This window comes from Scyliorhinus canicula, chromosome 26, assembly GCF_902713615.1.
Source record: "Scyliorhinus canicula chromosome 26, sScyCan1.1, whole genome shotgun sequence".
Classification (NCBI taxonomy): domain Eukaryota; kingdom Metazoa; phylum Chordata; class Chondrichthyes; order Carcharhiniformes; family Scyliorhinidae; genus Scyliorhinus; species Scyliorhinus canicula.
The window spans coordinates 20,568,813-20,588,294 of record NC_052171.1 but is presented as its reverse complement, the minus strand read 5'-3'; the positions used below and the strand labels follow the sequence as shown (position 1 = coordinate 20,588,294).

General features: G+C 49.9%; 1 protein-coding gene across 4 annotated transcripts in view; it reads right to left on the bottom strand.

Annotated features, from left to right (window-relative positions):
- LOC119957425 (phosphatidylethanolamine-binding protein 4) overlaps nucleotides 1–19,482 on the bottom strand; it is a 581,902-nt gene that overhangs the window by 550,474 nt on the left and 11,946 nt on the right. For all 4 annotated transcript variants that reach the window (XR_005458803.1, XR_005458802.1, XM_038785482.1 and 1 more), the window contains exon 3: nucleotides 2,006–2,138. Coding sequence is in view for 2 of the 4 variants with exons in the window: in XM_038785482.1 (XP_038641410.1) it covers nucleotides 2,006–2,138 (133 nt within the window). In the remaining 2 variants the exon portion in view is untranslated. The remainder of the gene's footprint in view (nucleotides 1–2,005; nucleotides 2,139–19,482) is intronic.

Genomic DNA, 19,482 nt, shown 5'->3' with positions numbered 1-19,482 from the left:
TTGCTATTGTCTTCACGAAGGTACATCTTCACGTATTAGTTTAATCACTTTACTGAAGAACACATGAAGCCAATGATGAGCCAAACAACAATGATTCAGTCAAATAATAATCACCTATTTGCAATTCCACATCTGCCAAGTTAAACTCAAGACTTTTAGAAGCATTCAATGAACACAAAATGCTGCACAGTGAGCTAAAATAAATCCCATAACATAGTCATTTTAAAAAAACAGAGTCCAACTGCAGGGGTCCAAAAACAATTTCATTTGGAGCTGCAATCTAAAATGTATTTTGTTAAAAAGATAATGGCTTCTTGCAAACGATTAAAACACATTGTTCTATTTACTATATTCAGAAGCCATCATAAACTTTCAGAGTCAAACTTAAACAGTAATTTAAATCCAGAGTTTAAATTAAAGTTTGAGAAATCACTCCCTGATCTCTATTATTATTCAGAAGATAGGCCAACATCACATGACAAATTATTATTTTTTTCTTCTGCAGCTGACATTAACTTGCTCCATGCCTTATCTGCTTAATTGCATTCATCCAAGGTTGTTACATTCTTTGTACAGGTTTATTGAATAATAATCTGCAGATGATTAGTGAAGGGAATCTAAACATAATCTAGAGAACAACAGATAGGAAAGTGAGTTGCAAAGAAATACTGTCAGTGCGTTCAGATGCACACAAGTGAATCTCAGTTATTCCATTGCCATCTACTGTTGCATAGTTTCCCTTGTAATCTTCCCCTCCTATGCGTTTATCTATCATTCTCTGTATTTTTGAAAAATAATTTGGGGAAGTTAATCGGCTTCTGCAGCTGTTAATTTTAAACTGATGCGTTCATATCACTCCAGGGTTAATGGAATATAAATTTCAGTTGATGTTTGTTAATATTCTCGTACATAAATAAATAATAAATCACCATAACCTGTCCACTTACTTCCAACTGATTGGTCACTGATAATATATGAAAGATAAAAGCAAATTACTGCGGATGCTGGAATCGGAAACAAAAACAGAAAATGCTGGATAATCTCGGCAGGTCTGACAGCGTCTGTGGAGAGAGAGAACCGAACTAACGTTTGAAATGAAAATCGCTTATTGTCACGAGTAGGCTTCAAATGAAGTTACTGTGAAAAGCCCCTAGTCGCCACATTCCGGCGCCTGTCCGGGGAGGCTGTTACGGTTTCGAGTCTGGATGACTCTTTGTCAATATATGAAAGGTTGCAGCAAGGGTCAAATCATGAGAACAGTGCTTTACATGGACGACAACCAGAAGGAAAATATCCACTGCATATTCAAGTTCAGTAATGCAGTCTAACATCAGTTTTAAAACTTTCTTCTGACGCTGGTTCAGCCCCATTCTTTGGCTTCTACCGCCCTTGTTCTAGGACCCAGCACTCCTTCAGCACCGTAAACCAGAATATTCTTAACTTCCCAAGACCAGTACTGCGCCCCATCTTAGCAATATATCAAGCAAAGAGATCTCCCAAAGTGTTTTGCCTCTGACCTAGCCTGCCTTTCCCGTAAAGCCCCAAGCCTGGCTCCAGCGTCAGCTCAGCCCAAAAGCTTTAATGTAATAAAGTATGATTTAAATTGTTTCTGTAAGACAGGCAATGAGCTACTGCTGGAAAAGAAAACATCATGCTTTGTGATTGTAGACAGGCAAACAGAAAATTCCTGTACATTTTGAAGACAATTGCACCACTCTGTGGTATACTAAAGACAAGGCTTACTGTAAATTAGAATCCAGTGTTGCAAACTGAAATACTTCCTATTCTGAGGGGTTATTTTAATCCAAGCACAGCCAACTGGTTCAATTCTACAACCCCTGTTTCCATGTTATCCTTTTCCTTTCTCATTTCAAAAAAGTGTTACCTTGCATCAAGCTAAGTCGCTGACAGAAGAACCCTCGAAAACGCAAGTTCCCTCAGTTTAGATAAAATCTCACCCATGAGCAAAACATGCAATGCTGCTTTTTTTATTGTTATCATGTACCTTCTTAGCCTGAACAAATTTAACACGTGGTTTTCCCCAGTCTTTGCTCAGCAGTCTTCGGAACTGGCGGCATCTTGGGATGATAGTGCAGGCTGCATTTCCCAAATCTGGATAAATCACAAGGAGCTCGCCTCTGCAAATAAAAGAGAACCGTATTATGAACACCCTGCTGCAAAATTGTGGCATTCTCTGAAATTTTTAATTCAGAACAAAATGCAATTGTTTGCTTCAATCAGCTGTCCTGTCACAGTGGGGATCCCACCAACGGCTTAATGCATAAACGCACATGGAGGAATCCACATTTGATCTTTGGTCTGACAACGTAGCTCGTTGCAACCAGGTAAACATTGGAAATAGCAGAAATTGCCTACGGCATTGTAATCCCAGCCAAGATTTCCAATAAGCTGTCCAATGTTGCTCTCATTTTATCATAAGTGTTCCAATACTTGCCCTCCCAGCTTGCAAATGCTGAACGACTGTCGGAATACAGTACACTTGGGCTATCAGTGACTACAGTCACCATGCAGGGTCAGCTTGGTTCCCAGGCAATAGGTTCAAAACTCACACCAAAACCTGAGCAGAAAATCAATGCTAATATTGGACTGCAATACCTCCTTAAATAGGACATCCTAAACTCTGCTGGCTGCCAATGCCCTCAATAACACACCTTGCTGACCGACATTGGTCTCTGGTTTGCCAACACTTCAATTTTAAAATTCTCAATTTTTTTCAAATCACGCCAAGGCCTCGCTGCCCGTACTCTCTACACCTGATCATAAACTGCCACAAACACTTTGGTTGATTTTCAACAACAATGAACATTCTGGAAGAATTTGTGTTTTAAAAGATACTGGGTGCAATTCTCCTCTCGCGATGCACTCAAGAGTAAAACGCAGCCGGAGAATCTCGGGAGAGGCCTCCAGCGAGCCTCCTGACAGCCTCCGAAGTCCCGCGAGACGTCAGAGTCGGAACTCTGCCCCAAATGGGCATAAACAAACACCACTCCCAGAGGTAGGTCATAAACCTACTCACCACCGACCTGCCCGGGATCCACCAGCCTCCGCCGATTCTCTGGCCTCCCTAGCGAGGCTGCAGCCGGGCGCCGATCAGTGCTGGTCCACACAAACATGGACGAGGCAGTTTGGCACTCGGGGGTCTCCCAGGCCATCAGAGACCCCTGGGTGGTCAGGATCAGTGCAGGGTGGCTCTATGGCCCTCCCATTGGCACTGCCACCCTGAAACTGCCAATGTGCCCAGACGGCACTGTCAAGCTGGTGCCAGGGTGGCACTGGTATTGGCCAGGGGGCAAGGGGGCCATGTCCATTAAATGAGGGTGGAGGGGGAGTTTGAAGGATTGGGGAATGCAGAGCAGGTAAGTAGGGCCTCTGGGAGGTTGGTGGATTGATTGGGGGAGGGGGGTCCTGGAAAGGAGGGGGTGCTGTAAGGGGGCTTGGTAGTGCCTGCAGAGGGGGGGGACCTCAAGGGACCCCACCGCGGGGTGTCCTCACTTGGGTGGTGTGCAGTAGCGTCCATGTGTTGTCATAATATACATCCAGGTATATGATGGAGTGCAGACAGGCAGTGATTGACACATAGGATGACCAGTGAACACACAGAACACAGCAGCCAATCACCAGACAGGACACGAACACTATACAGCCAGAGGGCGTTAGTTTTCCCGCTCTCTCAGGATCCAGCCTCTGAGATTGTCAGAGCTCGTGAGCAGCAACTAGAACAAACACCATGTGGTAGTAAGATAGTCTGGTCAGGTTAGCCTCAGGTCTCCAGTCAAGTCAGCATAGTGCCAACCCACAGTTAAAGCATGTATTATAGTTAAGTGTTCAATAAAATCGAGTTGCATTTCTTCAAGTGTTGGAATCAGTAAGAATGAACACCAACACCTCCTCCACAATAGTCCTCAATACCACTGCCCCGCAAGGCTGCGTACTTAGCCCCATACTCTACTCCCTGTACACACACGACCGCTGCCGGGGGAAAGCGGGCAGCATAATCAAGGATCCCTCCCAGCCGGCTTACTCACTTTTCCAACTTCTTCCATCGGGCAGGAGATACAGAAGTCTGAGAACACGCACGAACAGACTCAAAAACAGCTTCTTCCCCACTGTCACCAGACTCCTAAATGACCCTCTTATTGACTGACCTCATTAACACTACACCCTGTATGCTTCATCCGATGCCAATGTTTATGTAGTTACATTGTATATCTTGTGTTGCCCTATTATGTATTCTCATGTATTTTCTTGTATTTTCTTGAATTTTGTTTAATTCCCTTTTCTTCCATGTACTGAATGTTCTGTTGAGTTGCTTGCAGAAAAATACTTTTCATTGTACCTCGGTACACGTGACAATAAACAAATCCAATCCAATCCAATCCAAGCCTGTCTCTCTCACCACTGCAGTAAACGCAGTCCTCGCAGACCCAGCTGACCCAACACATCATGGTATCAGTGAGTTTTGCTCGAGTTTGATGGACCTACCTTGAGATAATCTGCCTTTGACCAGCGATCAGCCATCTGGTAACATGGACAGCGTCCGCCTTCCCCTGCAGCTCCGCATCGCCGGCAACCTTGGTGCTAACTGGAAGATTTTCAAGCAGAAGTTCTAGCTGTATCTTGAAGCCACCGACCTCGAAGCCGCATCGGATGCCAGGAAGATCACTCTCTTCCTTTCTGCAGCCGGGGACCACGCTATCCACATCTTCAACTCCCTCACCTTTGCTGAAGGCGAGGACAAGACGAAGTTTAAAACAGTCCTGCTGAAGTTTGACAGCCACTATGACATCGAAGTCAATGAGAGCTTTGAACGCTATGTGTTCCAGCAGAGGCTTCAGGGTAAGGATGAACCTTTTCAGTCCTTTTTAACCCATCTCCCCACCCTCGCGCAGTCATGCAACTATGGCTCCACTTCCGATTCCATGATCCGGGATCAGATTGTTTTCGGGGTCAACTCCGATCCCCTTCACCAGCAGCTCCTAAAAGTTAAGAAGAACCCCTACCTTCGCCATCAAGACCCGCGTCCTGCACGAGCGCGCAAACAACCGGTACTCCCATATAGAACATAGAACAGTACAGCACAGAACAGGCCCTTCGGCCCTCGATGTTGTGCCGAGCCATGATCACCCGACTCAAACCCACGTATCCACCCTATACCCGTAACCCAACAACCCCCCCTTAACCTTACTTTTTAGCACACTACGGGCAATTTAGCATGGCCAATCCACCTAACCCGCACATCTTTGGACTGTGGGAGGAAACCGGAGCACCCGGAGGAAACCCACGCACACACGGGGAGGACGTGCAGACTCCACACAGACAGTGACCCAGTCGGGAATCGAACCTGGGACCCTGGAGCTGTGAAGCATTTATGCTAACCACTATGCTACCGTGCTGCCAAGGTGGCAGAAACGGCACGGCAAAACCCCCACGATGTGGATCGGGTGCAGGCCATCAAACAAATGCAGGGCCTGAGTCTGGATGAGGGCGGCCATTTCGCGCGCTTTTCCCGGGTTCCTGCGCATGCACGCCACGACCAAGGGGACGGCGAGGCTGACGACCGAACCGCGCAAGTGCACACATCGTTCGACCGCACTGCGCGGTGGCACACAGAACGTCCTGTCGCCAGCGCCATGACGTGCTCCAACTGTGGCTCCGCCCATTTAAAGCGGCAATGTCCCACGAAACCTCGACGCTGTCTCCAGTGTGGCAAGCTTGGCCACTACGCAGCCCTTTGCAGATCTGCTCCACTGCCCAACACACAGCGATCCCAGCCACAGCGCAGGAGTGTCCGGTCAGTACAGACTCCGACCCTGACATTCTTCCAGATCCTGACATTAAGGGCCTCACATCCCCTTTCCGAGTGGGCATCATCACCAAGCATACGCTGCCTTTATCAACAATGGTGAAACAACTCCCAATAATGAGCATTGATCTGAACGACGAGTGGTGTGCCACTCTTACGGTCAACAAGGCTCGCGTACGCTTCAAGCTGGACACCGGCGCTTCAGCAAACCTCATTTCAAAGTCTGACCTTGACACCATCAAGCCAAGCATTCTTCCACCGGCCTGCCAGCTCCTCGACTACAATGACAATGCCATTGCTGCCAGTGGCTCATGCCAGCTTGCCGTGTCCCATCGTTCTTCAAAAGCAACGCTGCATTTTGCAATGGTAGGAACCAACAGAGCTTCCCTGCTTGGCGCTCGGGCCTGCAAACTCCTGAACTTGTGCAGCGGGTTCACACCATGTCGTCCACAGAGGCAACGGCCTCGCCAGTAGTTAACTTCCAAGCCCAACTTGATGGCATCATAGCACAATACCATAGCGTGTTCGAAGGTATGGGCACACTCCCTTACCAATACAAAATCCTGTTGAAGCCAAATGCCACCCCTGTGGTCCAATCACCACGTCAGGTGCCGGCATCCCTCAAGGACCGCCTCAAGCAGCAACTGCAAGACATCCAGGACCATGGCGTCATTTCTAAGATCACGGAACCCACGGACTGGGTTAGCTTCATGGTTTGTATCAAAAAGCCATCAGGGGAACTTCAAATCTATATCGACTCCAAAGATTTGAACCGTAACATCATGAGGGAACACTACCCCGTACCTAAACGAGAAGAGCTAAACAGCGAGATGGCTCACGCCATGTTCTTCACGAAGCTGGATGCCTCCAAAGGGTTTTGGCAAATACAGCCGGACGTGTCCAGTCGAAAGCTGTGCACATTTAACACCCCGTTCGGTCGCTACTGTTACAACTGAATGCCCTTTGGCATCATCTCCGCCTCAGAGGTGTTCCACCGCATAATGGAACAAATGATGGAGGGCATCGAGGGGGTGCGAGTGTAGGTCGATGATATCATTATCTGGTCCACAATTCCTCAGGAGCAGATCGATCGCCTCAAGCGGGTGTTCCACGGGATCCACGCGCATGGCCTCCGACTCAACAGAGCCAAATGCTCGTTCGGTCAATCAGAAATCAAATTCCTTGGTGACCACATTTCGCAGTTCAGCATGCAGCCAGATGCAGACAAGATGTCGGCGATCAACGCCATGAAGACCCCGGAGGACAAGAAGGCGGTCCTCCACTTCCTAGGGATGGTCAACTTCCTTGGGACGTTTATCCCCAACCTTGCATCACACACCACAGCTCTCCACCATCTCGTTAAAAAAACTACGGATTTCCAGTGCTATGAGCAAGAGTGGCGTGAGCTCAGGGCAAAACTCACCAAGGCCCCGGTGCTGGCGTTTTTCGACCCGGCAGAGGAGACGGAAATATCCACCGACGCGAGCCAGGCAGGCATTGGGGCAGTGCTCCTCCAGCGGGATGACTCCTCCTCCTGGGCCCCAGTCGCATATGCCTCTAGAGCCATGACACCCACTGAGCAACGATATGCTCAGATTGAAAAAGAATGCCTGGCCCTCCTCACAGGGATCGACAAGTTCCATGATTATGTGTATGGACTCCCCAAATTCACGGTCAAGACAGACCACAGGCCATTGGTTCACATCATCAAAAAAGACCTCAATGACATGACGCCACGGCTACAACGTATCCTCCTCAAACTCCGTCGCTACGATTTCGACCTGGTGTACACCCCGGGCAAAGAGCTCATTGTGGCCGATGCACTCTCTAGATCTATCACCACACCGTGTGAGCAGACTGACTGTGTCTGTCAAATAGACGCGCAGGTGCAATTCTGTGCCTCCAACTTTCCGGCCACTGATGAAAGGGTCGTGCAAATTCGTCAGGAGACAGCCAGGGATCCTTTACTCCAGTAGGTCATGCAACATCTCACAGATGGTTGGCAAAAGGGGCGGTGCCCCCAATTTTATAATGTAAAGGACGATCTAGCGGTGGTAGACGGCATACTAATGAAGCTGGACAGAATTGTGATCCCACAGAGCATGTGAGAGTTGGTCCTCGGCCAAATCCACGAGGGTCACCTGGGGGTCGAAAAGTGTCGCCGTCGAGCCTGAGAGGCAGTATATTGGCCAGGCATCAGCCAAGATATCGCCAACACGGTCCTCAATTGCCCGACGTGTTGAAGGTTCCAGCCGGCTCAGCCTAAAGAGAATCTACAGCCGCATGAAATGGTGACCTCCCCATGGTCCAAAGTTGGTGTTGACCTCTTCCATGCCAAGGGCCGAGACTATGTCCTCCTAGTGGACTACTTTTCCAACTACCCCGAGGTGGTCAAACTGACTGACCTCACCTCAGCAACAGTAATCAAGGCATGCAAGGAGACTTTTGCCCGGCATGGCATCCCACTCACAGTTATGAGTGACAACAGCCCCTGTTTCTTCAGCCAGGAGTGGACGGATTTTGCCTGGCACTACAATTTTAGGCACGTCAAATCAAGCCCCCACAGCCCCCAGTCGAATGGGAAGGCTGAAAAAGGGGTCCACATCGTTAAAAGACTGTTGTGCAAAGCTGCTGACTCGGGTTCGGATTTCAACCTGGCGCTGTTAGCCTACAGGGCGATTCCTTTGTCCACTGGCCTGTCCCCAGCCCAGCTCCTAATGAACCGCACACTGAGAACAACAGTGCCGGCTATCCACATTCTGGACCTTGACAACTTCCCGGTCCTACAGAGGATGCAGCAGTCTCGGGCCCAATGCAAGTCGGCGTACGACGCACACGCCACAGATCTCCCTGATCTGGTCCCTGCTGACCGAGTTGGTGTTCAGCTACCTGACGGCGGCTGGTCTGCCACAGCCGTGGTGGTCAAACAAGTGGCCCCGAGATCGTTCCTCATTTGCATGCCTGATGGCTCTTTTCTTCGGCGTAATAGGCGGGCACCTAGGCGACTTCCGCGACCGCCACGCACGCTGGTTCCTCAGGATGCGCCCTTCCACGATGCCACCGATCTGCCAGTTATTCTAGCGACCTCTACATTGGAGGCAGTTCCGCCCATTCAAGTGCAGGCGGCCCCTGTCCCACCCTTGAGGCGGTCAACCAGAATTCGTCGCCCGCCACAGAGACTGAATTTCTAGACTGAATGTTGCATTGCCTTATCTCATTGTTTACACATCTGTACATATTGTTTTTTTCTCATGTGTTATCTGCCCTCTATCTGCACTAGACACCTTCCCATGTAAATACGTTAGCATATTTTGTATATAGTCAGGCTCCTGTACACACACTCACTATTTATTGACCTGAAGACATTTTTTTTTAAAAGGGGGTAGATGTCATAATATACATCCAGGTATATGATGGTGTGCAGACAGGCAGTGATTGACACACGGGATGACCAGTGAACACACAGCACACAGAACACAGCAGCCAATCACCAGACATGACACAACCACTATAAAGCCAGAGGGCGCTAGTTTTCCCGCTCTCTCGGGATCCAGCCTCTGAGACAGTCAGAGCTCATGAGCAGCAACTAGAACAAACATTATGTGGTAGTAAGATAGTCTGGTCAGGTTAGCCTCAGGTCTCCAGTCAAGTCAGCATAGTGTCAACCCACAGTTAAAGCATGTATTATAGTTAAGTGTTCAATAAAATCGAGTTGCATTTCTTCAAGTGTTGGAAGCCTGTCTCTCTCACCACTGCAGTAAACGCAGTCCTCGCAGACCCAGCTTACCCAACACATCATGTGTGTGGGGGTGACATTGCCCATGGGTGGGGAGTGTGGAGGACCCACAAGCTTACTTCGAGATCGGAGAACCCTTTCAAAATGGCGGCCCGATCTTCTGCTCTCCAGTGTGAAATAAAATTCTAAGTTTGGGCTAAACCGGTGAGAAACTCCCCTGAGGCCAAAAAAGTGACTGAGTGTCATTGAATCGTGCTGAGGAACTCGCCAACAGAGCCGGTGGGAAATCCCTGAAAAAGCCGCCACAAAGTAACTTAGAGATTTCTTGGGAATTCGCGCCCACTGTTCTTAAAAGGTTAATGCAGCAAACCTGATCTCTTTTTCTTGGAAGAAACCTCCATATACAAGAAAAGGTAATGAAGCAATTTCAAATAAACTGGAAACCTCTTCATGGAATTCATAGAATTTCATAGAATTTACAGTGCAGGAGGCCATTCGGCCCATCGAGTCTGCTCTTGGAAAGAGCACCCGACTTAAACCCACGCTTCCACCCTATCCCCATAACCCAGTAACCCCACCTATCCTTTGTGGATACTAAGGGGCAATTTAGCATGGCCAATCCACCTAACCTGCACGTCTTTGGACAGTGGGAGGAAACCCATGCACACACGGAGAGAACGTGCAGACTCTGCACAGAGGTGGACTCTTAACCCTGGTGGACTGTATACAAAGGTCACATCGCAGTTTATGGCTCTGAAAGAAAAAGCCTGGAAAACTGTGTTTAAAAGTATATTTTGGTTTTGCTTTAAAAAGACCAATTGCGATGATATGCATAAGGCAAGTTTGTACATAATCTTACGCACGACCTCCGACCAGTGGGTGGCATTGTAAACCCATCACGTGACCCTGTGATCTGGGAGTTGGTCGTGCTGGGATATGGACATATTTGCAGTAGTTCCACAATAGTTATTCAGTGTTAGTCATTTATTTTTCTTTTCCAATTAAGGGGCAATTTTTTTTAGCGGGGCCAATCCACCTACCCTGCACATCTTTTGGGCTGTGGGGGCGAAACCCACGCAAACACGGGGAGAATGTGCAAACTCCACACGGGCAGTGACCCAGAGCCAGGATCAATCCTAGTACCTCAGCGCCGTGAGGCAGCAGGGCTAGCCCACTGCGCTACCGTGCTGCCCGGTGTGTGTCATTCATTATTTAATTTATTCTAGTTACCTTATCAGTCAGTTGTTCGACAATAAATTATTTTAAACTATATGGTCTATAGTACATCATTCACTTCGGCTAGTCTACAGAACATAACACCAGCTGCTTGTGAAAACCAGACAGCAACCTTTTTGCATTCCAGAGCCAGTCAGCTGCCACTCAATATAAGTTGCTCTACATGCTGGAAGAGAGGAGCTGTAAGTGCTCCTCGAGCCTGATGAAAAGCAGTGCACAAGTCATTGACGGTGTCGCAGATGAGAGAACTGTGCACCCAAACGGCATTTCAAGGACTCCACTATCTTTCCTTTTCCCTTCAATCACTGGCTTTCAACCACTGGCAGAATTTTAGTCGTGTGTGTGTGTGTGTGTGGGGGCGATGGCAGGAATTTTGGGTTTCTCGAAAGAGTAATTGGTATACTTTCATATTCATACTTTATGTTAATAAAACTTTGCCTTTCTATTTGACAAGATTGGTTTTATTTTTTTTACAACATACAAGTAACTTCAAGGAACTTTTCACAGTAACTTCATTGAAGCCTACTCGTGACAATAAGCGATTTTCATTTCATAAAATGTTCGGCATCCCCGATCTGGTAGGTTATTGATTGGGGGGGGGGGGGGGAAGGTGGCTGCGGGGTTGGTCATAGAACATAGAACGATACAGCGCAGTACAGGCCCTTCGGCCCTCGATGTTGCACCGACATGGAAAAAAAACTAAAGGCCATCTAACCTACACTATGCCATTATCATCCATATGCTTATCCAATAAACTTTTAAATGCCCTCAATGTTGGCGAGTTCACTACTGTTGCAGGTAGGGCATTCCACGGCCTCACCACTCTTTGCGTAAAAAACCCACCTCTGACCTCTGTCCTATATCTATTACCCCTCAATTTAAGGCTATGTCCCCTCGTGCTAGCCACCTCCATCCGCGGGAGAAGGCTCTCGCTGTCCACACTATCTAACCCTCTGATCATTTTGTATGCCTCTATTAGGTCACCTCTTAACCTTCTTCTCTCTAACGAAAACAACCTCAAGTCCATCAGCCTTTCCTCATAAGATTTTCCCTCCATACCAGGCAACATCCTGGTAAATCTCCTCTGCACCCGTTCCAAAGCTTGGTCAGTTTGGCTTATTGCTAGTTTGGTGTCTGTTCCTCAGGTCAGCAAGGTCCCATGCTCCAGGAGACGCACCTGAAGGTGGCGGACCAGGATCGACTGAGGAAGGGATGGGTGGGCCAGGTACTTCATTCAGGGCTGGATGCAAAGAATCGGGGGGTGGCGATCCTGGTAGGAAAGAGGGTGTCGTTTGAGGCATCAAATGTGGTGGCAGACAGCGACAGGAGGTATGTGATGGTGAGTGGTAAGCTGCAGGGGGAGCGGGTGGTGCTGGTCAATGTCTACGCCCCAAACTGGGACGATGCGGGGTTTATGCGGCGCATGTTGGGCCGCATTCCGGATCTGGAGGCAGGGGGCCTGATCATGGGGGGGTACTTCAACACGTTGCTGGATCCCCCATTGGATCGATCCAGGTCCCGGACGGGTAGGAGGCCGGCAGCGGCTAAGGTGTTGAGGGGGTTCATGGATCAGATGGGAGGGGTGGATCCCCGGAGGTTTGCGAGGCCAAGGGCCAGGGAGTACTCGTTTTTCTCCCACGTGCATAAGGCCTATTCCAGGATCGATTTTTTTGTCCTGAGCAGGGGGCTGGTTTCAAGGGTGGAGGATGCCGAATACTCTGCCATAGCCATTTCGGATCATGCCCCGCACTGGGTGGATCTCGGGCTGGGGGAGAAGAGGGACCAGCGCCCGCTCTGGCGCTTGGAGGTGGGGCTGCTGGCAGACGAGGAGGTGGGCGGGAGGGTTTGGGGGTGTATCGAGAGGTACCTTGAGGCCAACGATAATGGGGAGGTCCAAGTGGGGACGGTCTGGGAGGCATTGAAGGCGGTGATTAGAGGGGAGTTGATTTCCACCCGAACCCATAGGGAGAGGGGGGAGCAGAGGGAGAGGGAGAGACTGATAGGGGAGATGGTGCGGGTGGACAGGAGATATGCGGAGGCTCCGGAGGAGGGATTGCTGGGGGAGCGGCGTAGCCTTCAGGACAGGATCTACTGACCACCAGAAAGGCGGAAGCTCAGTGGAGGAAAGCACAGGGAGCGGTGTATGAATACGGGGAGAAGGCGAGTAGGATGCTGGCACACCAGCTCTGAAAGTGGGACGCGGCCAGGGAGATTGGGGGAGTGAAGGATAGAGATGGGAAGGTGGTGCGGAGGGGGTAGACGTTAATGAGGTCTTTAGGGACTTTTATGGGGAATTGTACCGGTCTGAACCCCTGGTGGAGGAGGGGGGGGGGGAATGGGGCGCTTCTTGGACAAGCTGCGATTTCCGAAGGTGGAGGAGGGGCAGGTGGTGGGACTGGGGGCGCCGATGGAGCTGGAGGAGCTGGTCACTGGGATTGGCAGCATGCAGCCGGGGAAGGTGCCGGAGCCGGATGGGTTTCCGGCCGAATTTTATAAAATGTATGTGGACCTGTTGGGCCCCCTGCTGGTTCGGACCTTTAACGAGGCAAGGGAGGGGGGGGCTTTGCCCCCAACTATGTCACGGGCGCTGATTTCCTTGATCCTTAAGCGGGACAAGGACCCCCTGCAGTGTGGGTCATATAGGCCGATCTCGCTGCTAAATATAGACGTCAAGCTGTTGGCGAAGATTTTAGCTACAAGGATAGAGGATTGTGTGCCGGGGGTCATTCACGAGGACCAGACGGGGTTTGTAAAGGGAATACAGTTGAATACCAACATATGAAGGCTTCTAAATGTCAGTATGATGCCGGCTGTGGAAGGGGAGGTGGAGATAGTGGTGGCATTAGACGCGGAGAAGGCCTTTGATAGAGTTGAGTGGGGGTATCAGTGGGAGGTGTTGGAAAGGTTTGGGTTTGGGGAGGGGTTTGTCCGTTGGGTGAGGCTGCTCTATGAGCCCCGATGGCGAGTGTAGCCATGAATAGGAGGAGGTCGGAATACTTTCGGCTGCACTGGGGGATGAGACAGGGGTGTCCCCTGTCCCCCTTGCTCTTTGCGTTGACAATTGAGCCCCTGGCCATGGCGCTGAGGGAGTCGGGGAACTGGAGGGGCCTGGTGCGGGGTGGGGAGGAGCATCGAGTGTTGCTTTATGCGGACGACCTGTTGCTGTATGTGGTGGACCCGGTTGGGGGAATGCCAGAGGTGATGAGGATTCTCAGCGAATTTGGGGGCTTTTCTGGGTATAAGCTCAACCTGAGTAAGAGCGAGCTGTTCGTTGTGCACCCGGGGGATCAGGAGGAGGGGATTGGTAGGCTCCCACTGAAGCAGGCAGGGAGGAGCTTTAGGTACCTGGGAGTCCAGGTGGGTAGGAGCTGGGGGCCCTGCACAAGCTTAATCTCACAAGGCTGGTGGATAAAATGGAGGAGGAGTTTAAAAGGTGGGATACATTACCGCTGTCGCTGGCGGGCAGGGTGCAGTCCGTCAAGATGACGGTGCTCCCGAGGTTTTTGTTCCTGTTCCAGTGCCTCCCCATCCTTATCCTGAAGGCCTTTTTTAGGAGGGTCAACAGGAGCATTACGGGGTTTGTATGGGTACACGGGACCCCGAGGGTGAAAAGGGTGTTTTTGGAGCGGGGCAGGGATAGGGGGGTGCTGGTGCTGTCCAACCTGTGCGGGTATTACTGGGCTGTCAACGCAGCAATGGTGCGTAAGTGGGTAATGGACGGGGAGGGGGCAGCATGGAAGAGGATGGAGATGGCGTCCTGTGTGAATACGAGCCTGGAGGCGCTGGTAACGGTGCCGTTACCGCTCCCTCCAACGAGGTATACTACGAGCCCGGTGGTGGTGGCTACCCTGAAAATTTGGGGGCAATGGAGACGGCATAGGGGGGAGGTGGGGGGCTCGATGGAGTCCCCGATACGGGGGAACCACCGGTTTGTTCCAAGGAGCGTCGATGGGGGGTTTCTTAGCTGGCACAGGGCAGGTATTAGGAGGTTGAGGGACCTGTTTGTAGATGGTAGGTTTGCGAGCCTGGGTGAGTTGGAGGGGAAGTTTGGGCTCCCCCCGGGGAACATGTTTAGGTACATGCAGGTTAGAGCGTTTGCCAGGGTTCCCTATGTTGCCCCCGCGGGGGGTTCGGGACAGGGTGCTCTCGGGGGTGTGGGTTGGAGGAGGGAAGATTTTGGACGTGTACCATGTTATGCAGGAGGTGGATGAGGCCTTGGTGGAGGAGCTGAAGGGTAAATGGGAAGAGTAGCTGGGTGAGGAGATTGAGGAGGGGACGTGGGCAGATGCCCTGGAAAGGGTGAACTCCTCCTCTTCTTGTGCGAGGCTTAGCCTCATACAGTTCAAAGTGCTGCATAGGGCTCATACGACCGGGACGAGGATGTGCAGGTGCTTTGGGGGCGAGGATAGGTGTACTAGGTGCTCGGGGAGCCCAGCGAACCATGCCCATATGTTCTGGGCATGCCCAGCGTTGGGAGGCTTTTAGAAGTGGGTAGCAAGCTCGGTGTCGAGGGTGGTAGGATCCAGGGTTGAGCCAGGCTGGGGACTCGCAATATTTGGGGTAGCAGCGGAGCCAGGAGTGCAGGAGGCGAAAGAGGCCGGTGTTCTGGCCTTTGCGTCCCTAGTAGCCCGGCGTAGGATTTTGCTTCAGTGGAGGGATGCGAGGCCCCCAAGCGTGGAGGCCTGGATCAATGACATGGCGGTGTTCATTACGTTGGAGAGGGTTCAATTCGCCCTGAAAGGATCGGTGCAAGGGTTCTTTAGGCGGTGGCAGCCTTTCCTGGACTTCCTGGCGGAAGGGGGGGGGGGGGGGGGGGTAGGGGGGGGAGGGGGAGGGGGTTTGGTTCGGTGCGAGGGAGAATTGTGTACATGGGTTTGTTGGATGTGGCGGGTGTTATCTCTTTCCTTTTTGTTGTTTTCTTTTTTTGTTTTTGTAGTTGCTGGGGGGGGGGGGTTGGTTTTTGTTCTTTGGTTTTTACTATGGTTGTTTGGTTAATATTGTTTTGTTGTTTATATTCTGTGAAAATCTTTATAAAAATTTTTTTTTTTAAAAAAGGTCAGCAAGGTCCAAAAAGAGGTTTCCAGGCGAGGGCCACCTTCCGTGCGACCGCTCAGCTCAAGGCCATCACCGGGAGTCAAGACTGATTTTATACTAAACTAATACGTTTGTTGTTTATTGCAGGAAGCCTGGTTGAAGTCTCTTTTATTCTGGGTAATAGCAGCGAAGGAAAACAATTGGCCAATTTGGTGACAGAATCAAACTTTTAGATTATTGGTGCAACCTGTGGGGCAGTGGGACGAGTTCAACCGCACACTTCTCCCATCCAGGTCGCAACAGGACTACCAAAAACCCAAACTGAAACAAGTTATGAGCTGGTTTAGCATAGTGGGATAAATAGCTGGCTTGTAATAGAACATAGAACATAGAACAGTACAGCACAGAACAGGCCCTTCGGCCCTCAATGTTGTGCCGAGCCATGATCACCCTACTCAAACCCACGTATCCACCCTATACCCCCAACAACCCCCGCCCCCCTTAACCTTACTTTTATTAGGACACTACGGGCAATTTAGTATGGCCAATCCACCTAACCCGCACATCTTTGGACTGTGGGAGGAAACCGGAGCACCCGGAGGAAACCCACGCACACAGGGGGAGGACGTGCAGACTCCACACAGACAGTGACCCAGCCGGGAATCGAACCTGGGACCCTGGAGCTGTGAAGCATTTATGCTAACCACCATATGGCAGCAGCGTGGGTTCATTTCCCGTACCGGCCTCCCCGAACAGGCGCTGGAATGTGGCGACTCGGGGCTTTTCACAGTAATTTCATTGAAGCCGACTTGTGACAATAAGCGATTATGATTATTAAGTTTGAGGTAACCAGCGCAGCAGAGTGGCACAGTGGGTTAGCCCTGCTGCCTCACGGTGCTGAGATCCCAGGTTCGATCGCGGCCCCGGGTCACTGTCCGTGTGGAGTTTGCACATTCTCCCCATGTTTGCGTGGGTTTCGCCCCCACAACCCAAAGATATGCAGGCTAGGTGGATTGGCCACGTTAAATTGCCCCTTAGTTGGAAAAAATGAATTGGGTACTCAAAATGTATTTTTTTAAAGTTAGGGGTAACCAGGGAACAGACAACTGCCCAATGCAGTGAATATAAACCTGCATCAGAAGTCAAAAATGAACAGATTTATTATTCAACAGGGATTAAGGAAACTCAGTCCAACAGCCAAGAGCAGGTGAAGATTCTAAATTGAACGACCTTTCCTGATTGCTACATTATTAATTTCTTGCTTAACATAGAGCAGGAGCCAAAAGCAAATGTTCATGCTTTACCCAGAGTAAAAACAATCAGCCGTGAATTATAACGAATTGTCATTTGAAAAACTTCTGCTGCAATAAAATTTCCTGTTTGTTTTGTGCCAGCTGGTGCCAGAGGTGCGTTTGTGAATGTAGAAATACACAGCACATCTGTACCACCCTGTGGCACAAATTAGCTACTGCAGGAACTTGGGTTTAGACAAAGGCAAAATGAGTGGTTCACATCCAAGAAGGCAACATCTCCCAACCAGCCATAGAAGGACTGGGGTCACAACCTTATGGTCAGATTTACACTTCTGGGTTGGTAAATCTGTGGAGAGTCAAACGTCAGTTGAACATCGAACAGGATGACAGCCTCGGGAACAGAATGCCTGCTTGTACGATGGATGCCAATTCGTGGAATTCCTGCAAGGGACAGCTGGACGCATTTCTGACTCTTTGCAGGGCAGTTTCTTGGCGGAAATTAATGCCTTGCGATGTCGCAAATGTGAACCATGTTCAGGCAAAGAATTGGGCTTCTGGACAATCGTTTGGAGACTTGGGTGGAGATTGCAGATGGAGTTTAATCCGGACAAATGTGAGGTAATGCATTTTGGAAGGTCTAATACAGGTAGGGAATATTCAGTGAATGGTAGACCCTCAAGAGTATTGACAGTCAGAGAGATCTAGGTGTACAGGTCCACAGGTCACTGAAAGTGACAACACAGGTGGAGAAGGTAGTCAAGAAGGCACGTGGCATGCTTGCCTTCATTGGCCGGGGCATTGAGTGTAAATATTGGCAAGTCATGTTGCAGCTGTATAGAACCTTAGTTAGACCACACTTGGAGTATAATGTTTAATTCTGGTCGCCATACTACCAGAAGGATGTGGAGGCTTTAGAGAGGGTGAGGAAGAGATTTACCAGGATGTTGCCTGGTGTGGAGGGCATTAGCTGTGAGGAGAGGTTGAATAAACTCTGTTTGTTCTCACTGGAACGACGGAGGTTGAGGGGCAACCTGCTAGAGGTCTACAAAATTATAAGGGGCATAGACAGAGTGGATAGTCAGAGTCTTTTTCCCAGGGTAGAGGGGTCAATTACTAGGGGGCATAGGTTTAAGGTGTGAGGGGCAAGGTTTAGAGGAGATGTAGGAGGCAAGTTTTTTACACAGAAGATAGTGGCTGCCTGGAACTTACTGTCGGAGGAGGTGGTGGAAGCAGGGACAATAGTGACAATTAAGGGGCGTCGTGACAAATCCATGAATAGAATGGGAATAGAGGGATAAAGACCCCGGAAGTGTAGAAGATTTTAGGTTAGATGGGCAGCATGGTTGGCGCAGGCCTGGAGGTCCGAAGGGCCTGTTCCTGTGCTGTACTTTTCTTTGTTCTTTGTCTCCAAGCGCTACCTGTGCACCGCGCCCTGCTCCCATCCATCTGCTCCCCAACAGTTTATCACAACTTGTGTGTCACCTCCGATGCTGAAAGGCAATGAGCTCGGGATTTAATCCAGCATTCAGGCTGAACTTGGCCAGCACACAGGTTCCCAAGCCCACCAGGGTCAGTGAGGTGAGAGCACAGGAGGGGGTGTCACTTCAGTGAAACTAACAGGTTGAGAAGCCTAAAACAGAAACATAGCTGTGCTTTGGTCAGAAGCCCCTGATCATAGCACTTCTTCTGAGAATGTGCTCTTGCTGTTTGACAGGTGATCGCCGGCTTCTTGGAAGTAATTTCACCTGTCTTGGATTTCACTCAACTTTGATTTTCACATCTCCGCTATTAGTCTTCATTGGGGCATTAGTTCAGGACAGGGGGAATGGGCACAGAGATCGAGCTTAAAGGGCAAAAGACTCCCAATCCAGGGTCCATGAGCAAAGAGAGGATCAGCTGCCTTGACTGCCTCAGGAGGCTTCAGGCTTTCCAGCAGGTTGAAGATTTTCTTCCTGGTGGACCAGATAGTTTTGCATCAACATCGGCCATCAAGGTGCTTCATACTGGAGGACCCCTTCAATTCTTCCTCTCCTTACTCCGGTCGGTCTCCCTCCTTTACTCCCACGCTGACAGTTAAGTGCCTCTCCATTTAGTGTGAGCTTGTGGAAAAAAGGCAAATGTAATATTTCTGGAGAAAGATTGTGAGGCATGGTTGTGATAGCAGAAAGTTGTGGGCGAGTGTAAGTATTTGCTGTACAGAGCTGCATCTGAGGAGGTCCCTGAAGAAAGTGGAGCTGCAAGGTGTGTTGGTCTGAAGAGTGTTGTGCAGGAAAAGCTTTAGAAACAGAGATCTGGAACAAAATAAATAAAGCCTGAGTTATTGTTGCATGAAAGAGCAGTGATGTTTTGGGTGTTGTACTTCGGTGATATCTCTGCAACACTGACTGTTGTCGCTGGCT